Raw genomic sequence first — 21,764 nt, forward strand, 5'->3', positions numbered from 1 at the left:
AGCCACCACTGAACTTCTGCAGCAGACTTAAACTGGGTCAGTTCAGGTGACATCACATAAATGTTGGGCTACAGCAGTCAAAACAAATTCAACTCTCATCCAGCTTTTCTGTTTAATTTTGTTCAGGCAATCTAAAAACATCTTAAATTAGTGGGGACAATAGATTACAATCACATATGAGCAAATTTCACCATATTCCACAATTTCCAATCAATTCCACTCTCCGATTCTCGTCTGTGTCGTTCTTTTCCGTACCCGATGTCTAATGTGTGCCGGTGCTCTAACATTTCATTGTACCCATTGAGACGTCCTACCTTTGCCTTCTATGCATATGCATATATCACGAAAATGTCATTTCAATGCGCAGTAAGGACACATCCATAAATCCAAGTCTACGCCAATCGGCTGTACCTAATGTAAACTGTAAACTAATAACTTTAATTTCATATAATTTCATATCATATATGAAAATGAAAGTTAGTACAATACATATTATGTATTGTATGCATTTTTATAGAAATTATTATTATGATTAATAATATATAAGGTAGCATACTTTGATAGGGTAATTTATACTGTTGAGACATCCTACCTTAATTGATTTATTCAAAGTTTTATTTTAGAACAAACTAACTAACTAACTAACTAACTAACTAACTAACTAACTAACTAACTAACTAACTTTTGATCGCACAAAACTGAGTTGTATGAAAAATATGCATGGTATTCTGTTCTGATAGGGCTGCACTGACCGACAGATAAACCTATAAATTCAGCCTGCTGTAACGTGTTTTGGCAAGGTAGCATGTTTCGACAGAACTCCGGTCTTGATTTCAAACCAACACACAACACAGTGTACAGCTGGGAATCAGAGCCAATCAGAGGTGAAGACCAACCCCTTCTCTTGGCTTTTTATCATGGTGTCATTCTTCCCCAAGCCCGGGTAAGGAGGGAATGAACACAGAATACACAGAGAGACATTCAGAGAGATAATTAAAGTTCTTCACGTAGACTTGCGAAATGTTAGACGGACCAGTGTGACCAACAAAAAATGTTAGTTGCATTCAACAAATGTCGGGTCGCATGTGTGACCAAAATAGTCACACTCTACAGCCCTGCATACAGGTCTTCTGGTCATTTAAAGCACTTGTGATTTTTTAAAACCATAAGTAATGTTCTGATGTCCTTGTTGATCATCTGACTGTGACATCCATCCATCAATCCATTTGCTATATCTGCTCAATCCACTTCAGAGTTGTAGGGGGCTAGATATTATCCCAGCTTCTATCAAGTGAAATGGAGGGTACACCCTGGAAAGGTCATCAGCAGAACTAGCACAGAGACAAATGAGACAAAGAACTGTTCCCTCTTCCACCGGGTGCGTCACATTACAGCTGTGCCATGGTTTTGTTCCGGCCTTTTGTTCCAGTCTTTTACACTGCTCCTTTGTCTGATTTTCTGTTTGCCCCTATCTAAACTGCAGAGTTTGATACATTCTGGTTGCGCGCTCCGTCAAAAATAGACTTGGGGTGTAAATTTAGTGAGAGCCGCGACAAGGCGCTTCTGGGATGCTTCTGATGCTGCGCACCTGGTGGGAACCAAACCATTGAATAAAACAGCCACGAATAGCAGCAGAGGCCGTGGTGCAGCCGTAATGCACTCGGTGTAAAAGAGCCTTCAGGGTCCATTTGGAATCACTAATAAAGCTAACATGCATATTTTTAACTGTTTGAGGAAACTGTAGCACTCATGCCCAAGAACATAATGCAAAGTAACTGAATTAACCACAACACCATGCTGCCCTTTGACACAAATCAAACAGATCATATATCCAACTTAGTCCATTTCACCAAGAATGAAGAATTTATTTAACATCAGAATAACTCATTTTTGCATGTGAGGATGGTATATAAATTTTATTTAATTTAATTTTATTTACATTTTATTTCTCTTTGAGAAATAAAGACCATGAAATCAATGAGATGTGTCCATTTCTACTGCCTAAATACACACTTGCTACACACAAGTTTGAAAGATATATTTTGATAAATCAAATGCTAACAACCATCTTCAAAGTTATCATTGCAGAATAATGTCAAAATGAAGCAGTGACAGAAACAAAGAACAAAAGAGTTTGGTCAAACCTTGTAGGAACTGTGTTTTCTCCATGGTGGTGCGTTTTTCTTTTGGAGGAACGTGGAGGATTGGGAGAAGCAGGAGATGGCCTCTCGCGCTCTGCCTGCCTCAGAGGCTGGAAGACTGGATGGTTCAAACTCTGCTCTGTCAGATATCGCTCAGTTGGGTTCAGCAGCAATAGGCTCTAATGGCAAAAGACATACAAGGGGTTAGATTTATTTTAGAGACATATGTCTTGAATTTTGCCAATAACACAACTAGTTAAACAAGTTTATTGTAGGTATTTTACCTTCATCAAATCCAATATCAAACCATTCAGGATACCTTGGTATCTCCTCTCTAAAGTCTGAGGATGAGTAACTGAGGGAAACTAGCACACACAAAAACACTGTATTAGAGTCCATATCCTTCCTTTTTCTTTTTTTTCTGCAGTAAGAATTACTATCAACATTTCCAACACACAGTAGATGTCCGACTAGCAAAAAGCAGTGCTCATGTCGAATCACACAGATGACATTAAAAAAACTATCATGCACACATTCACACTCGCACACGCTTGTTCAGCCTTCTGGGACATTTTTCTCTTGGTGCTAAACTGAACACCAACCACCTATCTCATGAGTCATAGCAATCCACTCAGTCATGGTGCTGGGAACACTGCCACAAAGAAAGAGATGGAAGGGGACAGAGCTGAGAGAAGGAAAAGAGATAAAAACAGAGAGGAGGAGGATGAGGAGAAAGAAGAAAAAGCAATAGAGAAGAGGAGCACAATCGACTACACTTAATGTTTCCTACCCTGATTCCGTGAAATCGTGGGTTGTTGTAGAAGAGTTTCATCTGTTCTGCAGGAAGTGGCCCTAAGACTTTCTGAATAGTGAAGAGCTGGAGATAAAAAGACACAGCAATGTGGTTAGTAGTATACCACTTTTTATTTTTCCAACATTAGTGCAACATCTGCAGTGCTCATTTAAGATTTTTCTTTGGTAATATTCATTCATCTGTTGAAAGTACATATTAACACTTTTTCATTGCTAACTTTTCCAAGAAATGTATATCTTTTGAAGGACATTTTAGCAATAGCAGCCTTTTTTTAAAATAGTCTGACAGGAAAGGGGGCAAAGAAGGGTGGATGACTTGCAGCAAAGGGCCCCAAGGTGAAATATAACCTAGGCTGGCTGTATCAAGCAGCTTCAGCCTCTGTAGATGGGGGCACCCACTCAACCAATTGAGCTATCTGGCACCCCAACAAGAAATATGTTTCACTTCATTTACTACTGAACATTAGCTCATCACCACTTAATTTGCCTACCAGTCTTTACAGCTGGTTTATCCATTATTAAACGGCTTTTTCCTGCACAGCAAAATGAAGTTAATTTGAGTAAAGCCAAACATTTTAGAGGTGAGCCAGAGAATTGGAACAATGGGTATAGCTCAGTTAAGCTGTGGTGAAGCTGCAAGGTTTGGCCAGTTCTCTGCAGATCTGTCACCATGAAAATGTGATATTTGCATTTCAAGGACTCACAACACTAATTGTTTTAATCTTTATTTATTCATTTATTTTCATGATGTAATTTTTTTCAAGTGCAAGCGCCGTGTTTTCATACAGTTTAAGGTAAAGCCTTCATCTTTTTCTTTTTTCACTGAGTTTTGGGACAGAACTCTAGTTATATTTAAATTGTCCCATATCATTCTATTGGTTCCACTTATGCAAATCTATAGCTGTAGGTTTTTATCCAATTATCTGAACAGCTCAGTCTCCAAATTGTCTTCTCACTCAACAATACATCCTACACATCACTACTGAAATACCCACTGCCCCTTCCTTTTCTTTCTTTTCTTTTGGTTTATTTAATCTGATTTAAGTCATTTACTGTGTATCATATTATTCAATTTTCCTTTCGTCGCTGTGATTTGTTATAGATGCTGGTTTGTGTAATTATCTTATTCATTTTGTTGAAAAACAATTAAGCCTTTTTACATTATTCTTGACAACAGAGAACTTTTAAGGAGAGCTCTTTAAGTATCAAAGTTAAAAGGAAGATGTTTAGATCAGCAAAAGGAAGACAAGTTGCATTTAAGCTATGACCGTTTTGTTAATCACAGGAATGAGTCACTGCACTGTATAATTTGGTACATTTTTTTACATGAACTGTTGAACAAGAACTGATGGTGGTCATGTTTCTGTTCTGTCTAAACCAAGCTATTCTTTTCTTTAGGGTAAAATAACCCATGATACAGTCCATCTTCAGAGAACATATTGTTCTACTTTTTGTTTAATATGTTTTAGTGGTTACTAAAAAGCCCACATTGGAGTTTCTTGAGAGAAATTCTCGGGATTCACTTACAGTGTTAAGTCATAAAGATCAAAAACAAGAAAGTTCCTCCAAATATAAGTTATATATTTGAATAGTCAATATCTGAAATTACAGTACTTCTTTTTATCTCCTTTCTTAATAATTACTTTTTGTGCCGCAACCAACCTGATCAATCTCGCTTTCCCCTGGAAACAAAGGCTGCCCATCACTCAGCTCTCCAAGGATACAACCCACTGACCACATGTCCACAGCTTTCCCATACGGAGCCCTGAGATGAACAGAATCAGGCACATTACCATGTTATTTCTGCAAAAATATATTATTCAAGTGAAAATATCATGAACCTTTGTAAAGACTTAGTTAATTACATGTTTGGAAAATACTGAAATAATACTGAAAATGATAATGAAATGAGGATGATAGGGTAGTGATAATGAAGTCATCAGAATAAGTGGAAATTTCTACCAGAGAATAGTGATTTTCATGCTGGTGGAGTGGAAGAACAACAAAAAACAAACAAAAAACAAGGGATTTTATTTTTCTCATGAAGGGGCCCATAAAGATGGTAGTCATTTCTGAGGGAACAGAGCTGTGGAGTGTGGTGAAAAATGGTGAGAGATCTGGCAGCAGAGAAAGCAAAGGAGCGCTGGTGTTGGAGGGAGAGTATTTGAGTGGGCGGCATTCAAACACCGTCTCAGTATATGTTCCAGGGCATTTACTAAATCAAGCTACAGCAGTGAAGATAGATGATGTTCAGCTGTCTCTAAGCTAGAATGGACATTTTGATGCAGCAAAAAGCACAGAAACAACATGAAGTTAATCTCATGTACTGCAAGGATATACTGGCACAAGTCACAATGCTCTATCAGGTTAATCGATGCCTGTTTTCTCAGTGATCTGACAATCCAAATGAAAAAGTGAACATGCAGGAAAAAATTACAAAATAGTTTTTGTAACTTGTACACAAGGACACACTAAGATAATTAGTGGTTGTGATATGGCAGTATTGATAATCATTATATCCATCCATCCATCCATCCATCCATCCATCCATCCATCCATCCATCCATCCAACCCACATTTTTTGAGGTGTGATCATTGCTGGTGAAACATCTATGAAGTGCTCCATAAAAACTGGTTGGAAAAGGGCAGTGATTTACCCCCACTCCCCCAAAAAAGACTGATATTTTGATGTCTGTAACATGAGTACACTTACTTAATACCAATCTGACCAACAAAGTGCTCTAAATGGAGACAGTCAGGGAAATAAGTTGCCTTTTCTGGCTGCTTTACCACCAAAAACCATAGTTCCCAATCTGATAAGTCCTCAGCGTTTTGGCCACAAATGGCAGCCAAGAGTCTGGCAGGATATTTCTTTGGTAACTGTGAAAGACAATGGTTGCTTCACAAGATTTCTTCCTGTCTGAACTTACTGTAGTTTCTTAATGAAGTTTCGAAAATTTTACAAATCCCACACAAATGAAACGTAAGTTTTGATTTGTCAGCACATTAAACAACCTACGAATCAGTACATGTTCTTATGCATTGACTTCCACTTTTTTAAAATCACGGTCTAATCAAGAGTTTGAAGGTTCAAGACTTCTGCTGCACAGTACTTTCAACAGTCACTGAACCTTTCTACTTCCTTTCCTCTTGCAAATGATTCATTTTCTTACCGACTTAGGAAGAAGGCAGAAGTGACATCAGTGCAAAAATGCTCTGTTGACAGGAAGACCAGCAGTTTTGTAGCAGACAGTTTTAGGTTTTTTTATTAGTTTTACCGATGAACAGTTATGGCTATGCCTTCACATTGTATTGCAGGTTGAGCTGGTTCAGTTAGACACGCTGTGGAGAAGTTGTGATGACTGGTGATACAATACTTTTATGAATTTTCTGCTTTGTCTTGTTCCTGACAGCAAACACTTCCCTCCTCTGTTGTCATGCTCACACACAGATCACACTGGCACCCACAAAAAATTAAAAATAGAAGGCTATATTTTTATTTTAACACTAGAACGGTCAAATAACTAGACTTCTAAAATGGCCACCAGTGGCAATTTTGACAGCTACATTTAAACTTCAATTCCATTTTGGCTAACTATACAGCTAAAATAATAGCTAGCTTATAATAATAACCTACAGCCCTAGTGAAATAATGTCTTACAAAATGAAGTATAAAGCAACAACTGTAGCCTTGCCTTCCACAGAAACAAAAACTAAAAGTCAGCTGGTGCAGCCTGAATATTTATAGTAACCTGAAGTGATAGACAACATGACAAAAGTAAGAGTGAGGCTAGATGATACTGTCATCAGTCAACACTTTTTACTACAGTAATTTCCTGATTCCCTTTCACATCTACTTTCCTAGTACATCAACTTTGCATGAGATTTAACAAGTTATTTCCAACAGCCTTCTTACATTTGAGCAGAAATATGACTTAATTGATAAGACAACTGTTAGTCATAAATCTCTTTTACTCTGCCTATTTAAGGCATAAAAGAGATTATTATAAGGGGGTTTAATTAGTGCCTAAAGAAAGACTTTGACATGAGATATATTAACATAAAAACATGTAGAACAATTATAATAATAGTAATAAAAAAGTATTTACCAGACTGAAAACTGATTTAAAGTTATTTAGGTTATAAAACCAGTTTTTTGTGTACATGTAGAAAAATATGCAAAACATGTTTTTTTCCAGGTTAAACTAATTGAATTTGTCCTATAAATTAAAGGAACAACTTGTTAGTTCCTCTAAAACTTTAGGAAATTATACATTTCTTAAAGACATTTCAAAATACGGAATTGATTGTCTGTGATTATTTGATTATTCCCCTAGTCTCAGAATATATGTCAGTGCAAATGCATTAGTGATGAATTGTAATCATACAACATCCAAACATCAGTCAGGTCAGCGCTGATCTCAGTTTTCACATAGACAACGCCTTCAGCTGACTTTACTTTTTGCACAGATGTATGGTGTGAGCCAGGATCTTTTTTTTTGGATATGGGATGTTAGCATGGTACAGCACTATGATGGTACAACTAAAACCTAAGCTCAGCAGGTTGGTTACATGTTACTAAAAAGATGATGGACAGTCTGTGTAGAAGTAATCTGTTCTCAGGCAGATTCAAAGGATAGGGATGACACATAACAGTCCCCTGCTGTAAACTGAACTCCTTTGCAAACTTTTAAACAACACTGTCCGAAGCTTGAGAGACTGGGCAGTAGATTTATTGTGTTTTGTCATTTTTTTAGTATTTATCTAGGCATTTTTTTGTATTTTCATGTGTGTGTGTGTAGGTGAAATAGGTCTAGGGGTGTGTGCAATAGGAGAAGGTGGTGGGACTATGTATGTAAAATGTGTATAAGCAAAACACTGTTCCCTTTGAGTACATTACTTGATGTTATATTGATGGAGTGATACAGTAGTGGTGTTTTATCTTTATAGTCATTTATGGTCACAGCACTGAGACAGGCATATCATATGTTTGTTCACTTTTCTAAAGTTAAATAATGTTTTCCTTACTCCTTATAAATGGAGAGATGTGACAAATAAACATCATCACAAAACCGATATGGAAATGTAGGACAGAAAACGAACATGCTGACAAACAGAAACTTTAGCTGAATCAAGAAAACAGAGTAACTGTACAATTTTTGAGTCTCTGTTGTGAAACTGCAGTGTTTTGGAATGTGGATTAACATACATATTTCACATTGCCTTCTGATATCAGACTGAAAATTTGTAGTTTTTACTACTGTCCCTTGATGTTTTACAGACACGAAGTTTGAGAAGACAAGGGTCCAATTTTCAAAATGACTGAACTCAGCAGTATAAATCTGTGCTGTCTCCTTTTTTTTGCATAATCTCGCTGGAGTAACATATTGTAGTACTTTTTTTATTTTTATTTTTTTTTATTGATTTTTTTTGTTTTCCTAGTAATTTTCTTGTGGAAAATCCAATTTGACACATTTGGGATCTTTGGAAGCTTTTATAGGAGCTTGTAGTGTGAATGACACACAACGGTTATTTATAGTTTCCTTTGGTATTGTCAGGCTCAGTGCTTGCCATGACTGTGTTCATTTTTAGTGCAAGTACAACCCTTGGCCTTTTGTTACTTTAAGTAGAAATTATTACAATAAGCTTGACAGATTGTACATTTGGGAAAATAAGAGTACTGGCATTAAGTCTGGACTGAGGTACTGAAAGCTGCCTCATGAGATGGATGGCGAGTATTTTAGAGAATCTCAATGAAAAGAAACATTTCATATATTTAGTGCTTGAATAAAAAATAAATAGTAATAACAAGAGCCAAAAGAATGAGTACATGTTCCCTCCATGCATGTCTAATTCTTACACCCACACACACACACACACACACACACACACACACACCTACCAGCATACACACATACAGGGACTTACCCAAGCAGCAGCTCAGGCGAGCGGTACCACCTTGTGGCAACATACTCTGTGTAGTTGGCATCTGTTCCTTCAGACAAATTACGTGCAAAACCTGAACCAGAAGAGCACATAAATTAATGCATCACAAAGACCTGATTCTGTCAGCATTTCCATCATGATAACATATAGACAGTTTACAGCCCTCCACATGCAAACATGAATTACCAGTTTATGACAAGAAAAGACAACTAACATTCAGATCTTTGGACAGCTACAGTGACAAAATTTGTTATGTCATGTCATTTTTTATGTCACTGCAGGCAGTCCAAGACTGCTTTAGATAACTGATGTACAGAGAATCCATTTTAAGCATTGAAAGTCACAATAAACAGAATGCCAGCTCCAACAGTGAATAACAAATAATTCTCGCCCGAGCTGGCTCAGTGGCTCTGAATTAACCAATTGTGCAGAGCTAAGTGACCATGTGATGTTGCAAATACTGATCTAAATGTAGAATAAACACTTAGAAACTGTAAAATAAATAAATAAATAAATAAACAAGCTGGATAATGTAATGTTAATGCAATGTATTATTGTTTTACAGGGGAGGAAGGTTTATGACATTGATATGACTTTCTCGATATATAAATTTAGCAAATTAACATGTCAAACACCAGGGTGCATTTTATTGTACTAGCTGGCAGCCATGCAGAGGCAGAGCATATATATATATATATATATATAGGTTTTATATATATAGCTTTTTTTCCAAAGTTCTTGTTTACTCCCTATATATATATATTTGTGTGTGTGTGTGTATGTATGTACAGTATCAGTCAAAACTTGGGATGCACTTAACAACTTTCCCATTAGATTTAATAGGAAAATGTGTCCATATTTTTCACTGTTAGTGTATGGACAAATATCTGTTAAATTGTGTATACAATCTGAATGTCTTCATTGTGAAAACACTTACAAAAACAAAACAAAACCAAACAACAACAACAACAAAACAGATTAGTCCATTTGATAGAGAGAAAGTGTCTAGACTGGCTTCATTATATTAAACATCAGCATTTTAAACTATCCCATTTATGTACATTATGCAAGAACTTGATAATTAGAGGTTAAATAAAAAAATTAAATGACCACCAGACAACTCACCAAAGTCACAGAGTTTGAGAACATCCTCTGAACTGATGAGAAGGTTTTCTGGCTTGATATCTGGAAGACAGATGCAGAGTTTTCATCTTCATGTACTTCTTAAATCAAAAGAAAATTTTGTCTAGAGATGGCATTTTTTCTTTAATCTTTTGCTGCCATTAAGAGTGTAATCACATGTACACAGGTACTGTTTCAATTATTGTTAACTTTATTGTGACAGATAACATTATATTTTGATAAGTAAATATCAAACCTTATAGTATATCTATAAGTACTTTGTTATAGGTTCATGTTTAAGTAGGATCCTGATACAGCAGGTATTGATTTTTCTAATTTCATTCTGACAAGGTGGTCATATTATACAATCTTTTAATTCAAATGCTGAGAACAAGCATGGTTTGGGTAAAAATTTTTTGGTTAAAGAAATAATCAGAATCTTTGTTATCGTACACTTCTCCAACTGGAAGAAACAGACTCAAAACTGCTGCTAGTCTCATAAAGGAATGTGTCAGTGGAAGAAACCTATGACAAACAGATTTAGAAAATTATTTTTTATTTTTCAACAATCTCTTATTGTGTTGGGAAAACCAGAGCAAGGAGAACTCTGGTTTTATCCCTCCACTTACGGGAGGCTTTTTAGCCAAATATATAATTTATTCATTAAAAGAAAATGTGAAAGTGTGCTCACTCAGAACTGCAGAGTATGCACTCAAGAACACAGCAGGCTGATTTACAACACAAGAGTGAGCAGCTCTTTGGTAAGAATGCCATTAAACAACACAATTATCTCATACAAATTATTTGTTTACTGCTACATTTTGGTTCAAAATAAGTATTTAACATTTATCACATACCTCTGAAACTCGAAATGACAAAGAAATAGTTAAATATAACTACAAGTTTTTAACCATCTTCATTTCCTGAAAAAGTAATGCTTAAAGTCATTTCTGTGAACTCTCATATTTATAAGACAGATATCTTGTCATTACCACTCTGTCTTTTTAAGGATAAAAGTGTTTAAGTCATGGGAAACTGCACCTGACCTGGTAACACTGATAATTTCACAGGAGAGATATAAACATAAAAATAAAGACGATTCCTCACCTCTGTGCACGATCTCATTCTTGTGACACCAGTGGATGGCTTTAATGAGCTGGAAGATGTAGCTGCGGACTTTATCAGGTGGTGCACCATTGGGAAATTCCTCTAACAGCTCGAGCATGTTCTGCAACAAACCACAACAAACAGACCTATAGAAAGATCTAAAAGAGCTACTGTGTATAGCAGTAGGTCATTTTCTCTCTCTCTCTCTAACCATATATATATATATATATATATATATATATATATATATATATATATAGATATACACACACAGCTGGACAGTTGATGTACAGTATGGATAAACACTTGGCTGGATACCCTGGCAACACAGTGGGGAATACCATTACTCACCCGCAGCATAGTTCGGATGTTACCATGGTGACACTTTTTTATGCTTAACTGAGCCTTCTCAACATCATCAAACCTTAAAGTAGACTAGATGCAGCAGCAAAAAGAAATAGAATGTGTGCACAGCATGCAGACTGTGAAAGGATAATGACAGCATCAGTAAGCTGACCCTCTCAACATATTCAAAGACAAGGTAGAGCTTCCCCCTCCTGCGGAAAGCCTCCTTCAGCTCAACAATGTTGTCCTGCTTCAGAGTCCGAAGCATCTTCAGCTCCCGAAGAGTCGTCTCCTTAACCTCCTCATTTTCTGTGTGAAAATGAAAGAGACATGACAGAACTGATCTGCACTTCTTCTGGGTGTCCCTCCTTTCTATTATCCCTCGTCGCTTCACTCACCTTCACTGTCTTTGAACTTCTTAATGGCCACCAACTCATTGGTTTCCTGGTAAGACACAAGGTCACAAGAGTTGTCAAGACCAAATTTGCGAACTCTGTGAGTCAAAGACATAATTCCTTCACCACATTGTTCTGTGAAATAGATTATGAAATATCAGACTGTACAGCGAGCATTGCTAGAAATAAGATACTACTACTACTAGACTATGGCTGAGCTGAGCGAGCATTGACTGCAAAGACAAAACAAAAAAACCCAAAACAAAAGAAACACAGCAATTCATTATCTCATTTCCCCTTGTATTCTGGCCAAGGTGTTCTACATCTTTGCTCTCATCATGAACAGTTTTCCAAGTAAGCCCACAGAAACTAATTAGCTAATATACCTAAACTATCCATGAACAACGAACAGAAATATTATTATGTAGATTATAAGAAAATATATATTACAGCTTACAGCTACACTGCTTGGCCATAAAAACTGGATTTACCATGTCAACAGACACATCCTGTCATAGTTTTGCTAAGAAATCCTAGCGAAAAAATTCTTAATGATGGTGATCAGTGATCACTAAAATGTTTGCCAAAATCAAATTGAAGAAACAATAACAAAAGTAGAACTCATAGCTATGTTTAATAGTGAAAGTAAGAACATTTCCACATACACAATGTGAAGGGAACTCAAGGGATTGGAACTGAACAGCTTTTTAGCCTTAAGAATCAACTAATCAGTGAGGCTAACCAGAAAAAAAAAGCTTCAGTTTGCTAGGGTGCATGAAGATTGGATTCTGGAGCAATGGAAGAAGGTCATGTGGTCTGATGAGTCCAGATTTATACTGTTCCAGAGTGATGGACACATCAGGTTAAAGAGAGAGGCAGCTGAAGTTATGCCTAGTGTCTACTGTACAAGCCTGTGGGGAAAATCTATGATCTAGGGTTGCTGCAGTTGGTCAGGTCTAAGTTCAACAGCATTATGTGCCTAAAGAATGAGGTCAGCTGATACCTGAATATACTGAATGACCAGGTTATTCTATCAATGGATATTTTCTTCCCTGATAGCACGGGCATATTCCAAGATGACAATGCCAGAAGTCATCATTGAAAGAGTGGTTCAGGGAACAGGAGACATCCTTTTCACACATGGACTGGCCACCACAGACTTCAGACCTGAACCCCATTAAGAATCTTTGGAATGTGCTAGAGAAGCCTTTGCACAGTGGTCAGACTGTTCCATCACCAATATAAGTTAGGGCTGGGCGATTTGAACCAAATCTTATATCTCGATATTTTTTACCTGAATCGCGATATGCGATATATATCTCAATGTTTTTTTTTTTGTTTTTTTTTTCACGTAACCAAAGAGACAGTTCTATTCACAGCCTTCAGTGCTAAATATATTTTTATTAAAGATCAGCAGCACATGCGCATTAAACCAGCTGACTGAAATTAAAGTAGCTTTATATTGAAATAAATGCTCCTAACACAAAATAAATTAAAAACACTTTTCAATGACCATAACAAAAATACAGCTGTACAAAATGCAAAAGAAAAGATGCTTTTAACTCAAAACAAGCTATCTCGATATAAACGATATTCCCTCCTTCTATATTGCATCTGATAAAGTCTCGATATATTTGAAAATCTTGATATATTGCCCAGCCCTAATATAAGATCTTGGTAAAAGATGAATGCAACACTGGATGGAAATAAATCATGTGATATTTCAGAAGCTTATGGAAACAATGCCACAGCGAATGCTGCTGTAATCAATGCTAAAGGTGTTCCAATTAAATTAATTAGTGTGTGACCTTTGTTTAGTGGTGTCTTTTTTTTTTTTTGGCCAGGCAATGTATATTAAACAACAATAAATTATTTACTTGGCTCTTTAGGGGCAGTATAAATCAACCTGTGATGCCATATAATCAGATTTTGAAGTGGTACAATTAATTTGTTGGCTTAAATGCAGCTTGTTTACACACCCAGCAGTTATGGAAAAGCATCATCATTTCTTTGCAGCTGTGTTATGTAACTCCAATATTCACTCTCTTTTTAGTCTTTCTTTTAATCTCCGCCAACTCTGAAGGAAATATCTGGCTCTTTAGCTACTAAAAGCTTCACTGTGTTCACCAGCTTGCCGCTGGTGTTTATTTGGTGCAGATTTAGGGCTTTTTGCCACAGAAAAAGGCTGCCTGTGTTGGGCAAAACAGCACTGTGGTAATGAAGTGAACCAAACAGCAAAGTTGAAAGTAAAGAAAATAAATATCAAGTAATAAAGCAAAGGGGAGCTGCAGATTGATTTTTTTCTAATACTCCTTGCCCTTTTTTAATACCACCATTAAAATGCTGTCCAGTCCCTTTTATAAACACTGCAAAAGTTAGTGAGGTGTGCAATGTGGTGTGCATTCTCAATAAAAAAAAAAAAACATAAAAAAACACACTTTTATAATTCTCTTCATGAAAAGCATTTTTTCCACATTAACTATATTATAGTCATATTTTAAAATATTTTGTTTGCTAAACCGCATCTAAGGAGTACACTATTTGAATTAAAAAGCAGCTTTCACAATAATGTCCTTTGTATTTATATATAGTTGTCTTTTTTCCATTTAAGACAAGTAAATGGCTTTTTTTGCTTTAAATTGTCTAAGGTTTACTTGTCATGGGTTTTATTTTTCTCAGGAATTTAGTACAATGAGCAATCTGCAAACATGTACTAATTCATTAAAATGTTGTAAAGGCAGTGTCATAAACATAGAATGTTATATTGGAATGAGCTCAAATCTTAAACGTTTGCCATCGTAAAATTTGGTGCTGACACTGCTGATTTATAGAGACAACTGTCTTTTTTATCTTGTGTTGTATCCTCGGGCTGTAAAGGGTCAGGATGGAGGGCCAGAGGGAATTACATCATACAGTTCAGTGTCCTCAGCTGCTCTCGTGTTCCTCTATTGTCCTTTTGTCGAAAGAAGGTCAGACAACAAGGTCAGTTTGAGGAGCTACATGACACTTGCAGTGCTTGTTTAGACAAACCACTTGTTTGTTGGAGTTTTAACACAATTTTCATCTTATTTCTTTTGCTGTAGAAGCAGCAGAAGAAATAAGATGAAAATATGTTGATTTATAACTTTAATACCACAAAACACTGACTGTGAAGTTACAGTTTTAATGTAAGGGAAAATAGAGTAAAGTAATGAAAAACACACATGTACCAGCAGCCATCCAGCACAGATGAAATTTCACTCCAGCAGCACATTGCAATATGCTAATGATATAATTGTGTTGATATGTTGTCTCTTTGACCTCCCGATTCACCTCTTGAGCCACAGCTAAAGTCAGCAAACTTAAAAATAGTCTTCAAGTTGTTAATCATCTACTGACTATACGAAGAGTATAATCATAACATTAAAAAGTAAAGCATGAATGTTTCACCTTTTTTTTTATAGTGGTGCATTATCTATTAATATTTGATCATACCATGGTGCAGAAGGGGTGAAAAAACATTCTAATCTCTTATATAAAATTTGCCATAGAAAGAAAAAATAGATACTTTGGTCCACAACAGAATATATAGCAGCTTGACAATGACCATTTTCTTAAACTGAATATATCTACAGTTTTATATCAACCACTGTAACAGTCAAATGATTTAAAGTAATTTTTTGCGTACTGATTTTGAAAATGAAACCGTTTATGAGCTACATCCTCTGACCAAAAAATATTTAGTAATGTTTTACTATACATGATTGCCAAAGTCTATAATTCAATTAAATTTACACGAAACTATACAATGTATTTGCAATGTGGACAAGAGAAGCTATCACATGTTCTGAAGTCGAACAGAGATTTCGTTTCACCTTCATCTTTTTAAAGATCAAACAACACTCTGATTAAAGCCTGTAACAGGTGAACATTTAGTCCTTTCATTCAATATATTGCTTAAACAAATAATCAATTATCATTGCTAATTAATTAGCAAGCCCTCTTGCAGTCCAACACTGTAAAGATACATCATATAGGCAACCAGAGACTGGCTACCGTGTAGGTTGTGATATTGTCACTCCCAAAACACAAATTCAAGATAACACAAAAGCCTCCATACTAACACCCACATACGCTAATGCAACACTTGCATAAAGTGGCAGAACAGTGCACAAATCCTGGCAAACGTTTGGTTGACTAATTAAATGTTGCGTCAAACAGATACTGCACTGTAAAGTGCATATAAATATGACAGAAACACACATTTAAGATTAACTGTATTTCTTTGAAATATGGTTAAAGTCGTCTGTGTCGCCTGCTTGGGTTTTAGCCCAGCGAGTCTCAAACATTTTTAGTCCTATTATTCTTTCTGTCATACACAGGTCTGCTGTAGACTCCTAACAGGGTGACCCATTTACACAGTATAGTCTCTATATTCAAGAGCTCCCTCAGCATGTCCTCCTCTCCCTCATGCACACACGCACACACATATAGCTTCATTCTCTTCCTCTGCCACTCTGTTCTCTTTTGCCCTGTTTCTAGCTGAGAAAAGTAAAAATAACTGTTCTCTTCCGGCAAAGCTAAAAGCACTTTCATTGCCATGGTCTGAGTCTCTGGCTCTGTGAAAATGAACCACCCCTCTTATAAGATGGAAATTTGTTGCCTGTCACCTCTTAGAAAGTTGGTGAAAAGAAAAGGTTTCTCAGTTTGACGTGACTCCATTTTGACAGCTGCTAGTTAAATTTTTATGCAGTGGAGATTTGTTGTGAATAACATATTCATGCTAATAAAATAAAAAGAAACCATGACAGGAAAATACTTAATTAAAAGAAGTGGCGTAGTTCTTTGTGCCGTGCAAGCATGGTGGCATATTTTGGTGCTGCTAAATAGTGTTTTGCATGGTACAGTAAACACATAGATATTTTATATAACAGAATGTCTCCAATATGTACAACACTTCAGATGTTTTTAAAAACCTGAATGAAACATTGCTAAGACTGTTTTCAATGGAGGCATTGAAAAGAGACCTAAATGATCTGTCACCATCTGGATTTATAGATCAGCCAGTGAGCCTAGTGTCATTGTGACCAAGTGTGGACCATTAGAGCATGGGGAGAAATAAGTCAGGAGGTTAGTTGGAGTGATTATATCGAGATAAGCAGATAGTTAACTCATTATTTTGAGATAACTATGTTCCAAAAATGTTCAAGCAAGGCCCCTACCAGTCCCTGTAAAATAAACAAGACTTAATGTTATGAATCACATAACCTGCAAATTCTTCACAAATTGTCAGCATGTCATGTGGTTCCAAATCGACTAGGCTCCTTTACCTAAGGAACGCAATGATACATAATGAATCGCTTAAATTTTTCCAACTGAAGCAAAATAACAACTGAGGCAGAAATGTATACATTAGATTGTTTTATGAGTTGTAGCCTGAATCTAATGTGTAGAATTCACGTTTCTAATGGCCTCTCAGTTTTCATTGTCATCTTATCATTGGCCAGACTAGGAGCTGCCGTGTAGCCAGGATGTAGCCTCTGCTATGCACAATACAATAAACTTCTGAGAAATAAAACTTCACTAGCTTACCTTATACTATCTCCATCTCTACTTTCTACTCCCCTCCATTTCCAAGAACTGCAGTTCCCTGAGCAGCCATTTGGGCTGGCATCAAAAGGAAGCTGATCTACATAAAGTGAGACAAATCACTATTTCATGAAAAATATTTGCTCAGAAAAGTCTCACTGGAGACGCTTTTTAAAAGCGTGATGCTAAACTTTCTAACTCTTTTTTTAATTTTTGCAATTAGCATTAATAATTCAAAAGGCTTTTATGCAGTTTATGTCAGTTTTGAGTGTGACTTCATTAAGGTTAATTACGACTGACAAGCAGTATGCAGAACTCTGTGATATCTCTCACACTGTATGCAACAGACAAGCAAAAGAGTTTTCTTTAGAAAAAAGGAGATTCTGGAAAACCAACTAAACTTTTGCTGTTTATTTTTCTGGTCTGATGTAAAGACATCAACACTTTTGCCTAGTTTTCCCTGCACATTGTTGATTTGTTTGCTTTTGTTTAAACAAAATTAATACAAAGTGAGCCTTCTTAGTTAAAAGGTTAGGGATTCCCAAATGATGGGTCCCAAATCCTCATTGTCTCGTTTTATCCGGATATCAGATTATTTTATTTAAAGGAAAGGCCCTAATAACCCCTTATCCCTCTGAGATAATTGTTTTAATTATTCAAGCTCTCTGTAAATGCAAAAATACTGGGTTAAAAATCTAAAAAGAAGTTATATTTTCGTTATTCGTATTATAATTTATATTTAATGATTAGGCATTTCAGAACATTTCTCAGTATCTTTGCTTGCATTTTATGCAGTAATTGCACATCTCTTGAAGTTTTATGTTACTGAGCAGAAATCATGATTATTTTTTGTCTCTCCTGCTATGTGTCTTAGGTTTTTTTTCTTTTTTCTTTTAAAAAAATAAAATGGCTTGATCGCCTTTTTTTTTTTTTTTATAAATTACATATGTACACTACCGTTCAAAAGTTTGGGGTCACTTTGCCATGGGATTCAATAGGGAAGTGACCCCAAACTTTTGAACGGTAGTGTATAATTTGTAAGCTAAATTATTTATGACAAGAACTAACATCTAAACCTATTTTCACAATAAGTTCAATGCAATCCTTTGCAGTTTTTAAAAATGTTTTAGACAAATTAATTATCTGTAATTCTATAATAATAACTTAGTAAGTAAAATATTTTTTTTAAATTCTGTTTTTTTCTTTTTTTGTTTGTCTTTTTTTCAAGTAGTTTATCATACAAATACTTCATTAAACTTAACTTTAGGGAACTTGTTGAGAGAAGAAGAACCCGAGCTTTCTCCTCACAAGATCGAGTAAATGAAGCCTCAAAAAGAGGGTACACATTCATAATCAGTAACATTTTAACACATCTGATGTTCAAATTCTCCTTGCATCAAACTTTTATCTACCTTTGTTCTGCTGCCACTTCCTTGCAAACTGATGAGTTCTGTTTTACGTGTCATTGTGCTCATGCCTGCAGAACGCATGTGCTTGCATGAATTTCACTCATTTTGTACAATTTTATTTCTCTTTAAATTTTCTATACACTGAGAAACTTGGCCATGCAAACATGCTATAACAGAAAGTGATCCACAAATGACTATAGCCATGGAGACGGTATTTATCAACTACTCATAATCAATAGTAAATGGATGAGTTTAGAATATTTCAAAGAAAACCATTATTTCTTTTTACGCATTTATGAATGTTTATTGCAGAAAAATATCTCAAATATATATTTTTTTATATATTTTTTTCAAGTTTTTTTTATTTTTTTTTATAAAAACACCCTGGACAGGTCACCAGTTCAATATAGGACCAACACAGAGGGACGAACAACCACTGTTGCTCACTCCTAGGAAGAATTTTGAGACACCATTCAACCTAACATGAATGTCTGTGGATTGTGGGAGGAAGCTGGAGTACCCGGAAAGAAGTCACAAATACTCAGGGAGAACATTCAAACTCCACACAGAAAGACCTGATTCCAGGTGTGGCTTAAACTATGAACCTTCTTGCTGTGAAGCAACAGTGTTAACCACAACACCACTGTGCAGCCATGAAGAAAAGTATAATATTAAAAATTAAATTACTCTGTACAAATTCTGACAAAGTAAAAGACTGTACAAGCATCCAACACAAGAATGAGTACAAGCATTCAGAGAAAAAAAAGTGTAAGTTCAAGTTTTCACTAAACACCTGAGTACTTCCACACTGTAAAGGTGCACCTCTTCAGTATCAATAAAGAAAAAAAAATCTCTAATTTACCTAATTTGTTTCAGATATTAATCTTTCATGAAGAATAACGAATGTAATTTATTAACAGTGAAATATGTTGTGCCAGAACATATTATACAAAAAGGTCACCTTTGTAGCTCTTACTGAGATTAAACTCTTAGTTAACCTCGCTCTATTAATGACAGACACAATATGCTTAAAGTAGTTGTTGTAATCTGCCATTAACCCAGTTTCTATCTGATCAAGTCATTCATAACACTGAATGAATATGGATGCTTCTAGAGTCCAGCTTTACCTCAGAGTACAATTATTCATGTGCTTGAATATCTTTAACATTGGTGGTTTTCTAAATGTTGCGAGATTTCCACACAGGGCAGTCAATGTGTACAAGCCATTTTGCATAAAAATAGGAAAGGAAGATCACAGAAACTCAAAATAAAATGCCATTTTTTTCTATCACTTTCAGGTAGAAGCTTTGGTCACTGTGCATTATCGCTTGGAATAAGCAGTAGTTCAAATAGCTTACAGCCTCATTTCTTGTGTGTTTCTTATGGTGCGATCAGTTAACAAGCATAAAAGAGATTTCAGCTATGCATACAAGGAATTTACTTCCACATCCTGAAACCAGCAGCATTTTTACCATTTTTGTATTCAGCAATTAAATAAACAGTACGAATTCCTCATGTACTGTACTGAAGTATAACTTCATCCTGCTCAAAAAGACTAAATTTAAAAGTTTAACAATACACTTTTTTTCAAAGGCAGAATTTGTACTGTTACTTGTTACAAAGGCAGAGTCATAATCCTTTCTTTGTGTCTGTCGGTTGTGAAACTCAATCCTTAAACATGTAAACTCCACACAGAAAAACTTGTTTTCAGCTGTGGTTTGAACCAGGAACCAGGAACCTTCCTGTCTCTAAAGTGCCCTGAGATGACATTGTTGTGAAGTGGCACTATACAAGCCGAACTTAAATTAAATTGAATTAAAATGCAGAATTATTTGCAAACATCTTCTCAAAAATCCATGTACATCTTAACTTCTGAAAGACTCAGCCTCTCTGGATTCTCTTATACACAATTTTGTTACCCAAACCCTTGCCAGTTAAACTAATTACTAATAAGATCTTCGGCTTTGTTATTGCAGGAATTACAAGTGGTCTATCTTTGCTGAGTCATTCTTATTTTCCTATTTAAAAGATAAGATGCCACATATTGTTTAGTTTTAGCATCACATAGCCTCTCTAATGGCTGATGAGCGGGTTGTCTAATAATTAGAAGATTGGTTGGGCAAGACACTTCACTTTTCTTGCTTCCAGTGTCGGCATCACTGGTGTATGAATGTTTGGTGATGATCAGAGAGGCCATAGGAGAGTATTGGCTGCCATGTTGCCATCAGTCTGCCCCAGGGCAGCTGTGGCTACACATGTAGCTTACCATCACCAAGTATGAATGAAGAGCAAATGAATAATGGATACAATATAAAGCGCTTTGGGTGCCTTGAAAAGTGCTATATAAATCTAATCCATTATTATTATTATTATTATTATTATTATTATTATTATTATTATTATTATTATTACAAAACAGGACTTGGTTGTAGATTGTCCACAGCAATACATATAGAAGAGAATTCAAATCAACTACTGTATACATAAATAAATAAACCAAAGCAATCTAATCTCCCTCAATGCTTTGTTACTTAAGTGTTTAATTCTGCATCTAAGAAACCCCACCGGAAAGACTTCACATGATCATACTGCAAACTCAACTTGTACAAATGACAGTAAGACAATCAGAAAGCCTTACCTTATGCCTGCACTTAAGCACCACTCCATATGCTCCTGGGCAACATGAAACAGAGAGAAAAGAGACAAAAGATCAATAACACATGGTAAAGTTTCAACATTGTAATTATGTTTTGGCATCTAACCTTACATAAAGAAGTTTATTTTAAAAAGCAGCATAGGTGAGAACCACCAATGAAACAACAGTAAGTAAGGAGGAGGCAGTCTCCCACACACTCAACCAACACTTATGTTTCTACCTTCAACAAATAACACACCACAAATGATGCTGTAGCTTTCTG

At 35.8% G+C, this 21,764-nt stretch overlaps 1 protein-coding gene across 6 annotated transcripts in view; it reads right to left on the reverse strand.

Moving 5' to 3' along the window:
* cdkl5 (cyclin-dependent kinase-like 5) overlaps positions 1-21,764 on the reverse strand; it is a 55,105-nt gene that overhangs the window by 26,482 nt on the left and 6,859 nt on the right. For all 6 annotated transcript variants that reach the window (XM_041982060.1, XM_041982078.1, XM_041982075.1 and 3 more), the window contains exons 3-12: positions 21,485-21,519; positions 11,873-11,918; positions 11,647-11,783; positions 11,130-11,250; positions 10,026-10,085; positions 8,883-8,973; positions 4,617-4,719; positions 2,932-3,018; positions 2,426-2,506; positions 2,145-2,320 (exon numbers count right to left, since the gene is read on the reverse strand). In XM_041982060.1, the coding sequence (XP_041837994.1) occupies positions 2,145-2,320; positions 2,426-2,506; positions 2,932-3,018; positions 4,617-4,719; positions 8,883-8,973; positions 10,026-10,085; positions 11,130-11,250; positions 11,647-11,783; positions 11,873-11,918; positions 21,485-21,519 (937 nt within the window). The remainder of the gene's footprint in view (positions 1-2,144; positions 2,321-2,425; positions 2,507-2,931; positions 3,019-4,616; positions 4,720-8,882; positions 8,974-10,025; positions 10,086-11,129; positions 11,251-11,646; positions 11,784-11,872; positions 11,919-21,484; positions 21,520-21,764) is intronic.

This window comes from Melanotaenia boesemani, chromosome 1 (genome assembly GCF_017639745.1).
Source record: "Melanotaenia boesemani isolate fMelBoe1 chromosome 1, fMelBoe1.pri, whole genome shotgun sequence".
Taxonomy (NCBI): Eukaryota; Metazoa; Chordata; class Actinopteri; order Atheriniformes; family Melanotaeniidae; genus Melanotaenia; species Melanotaenia boesemani.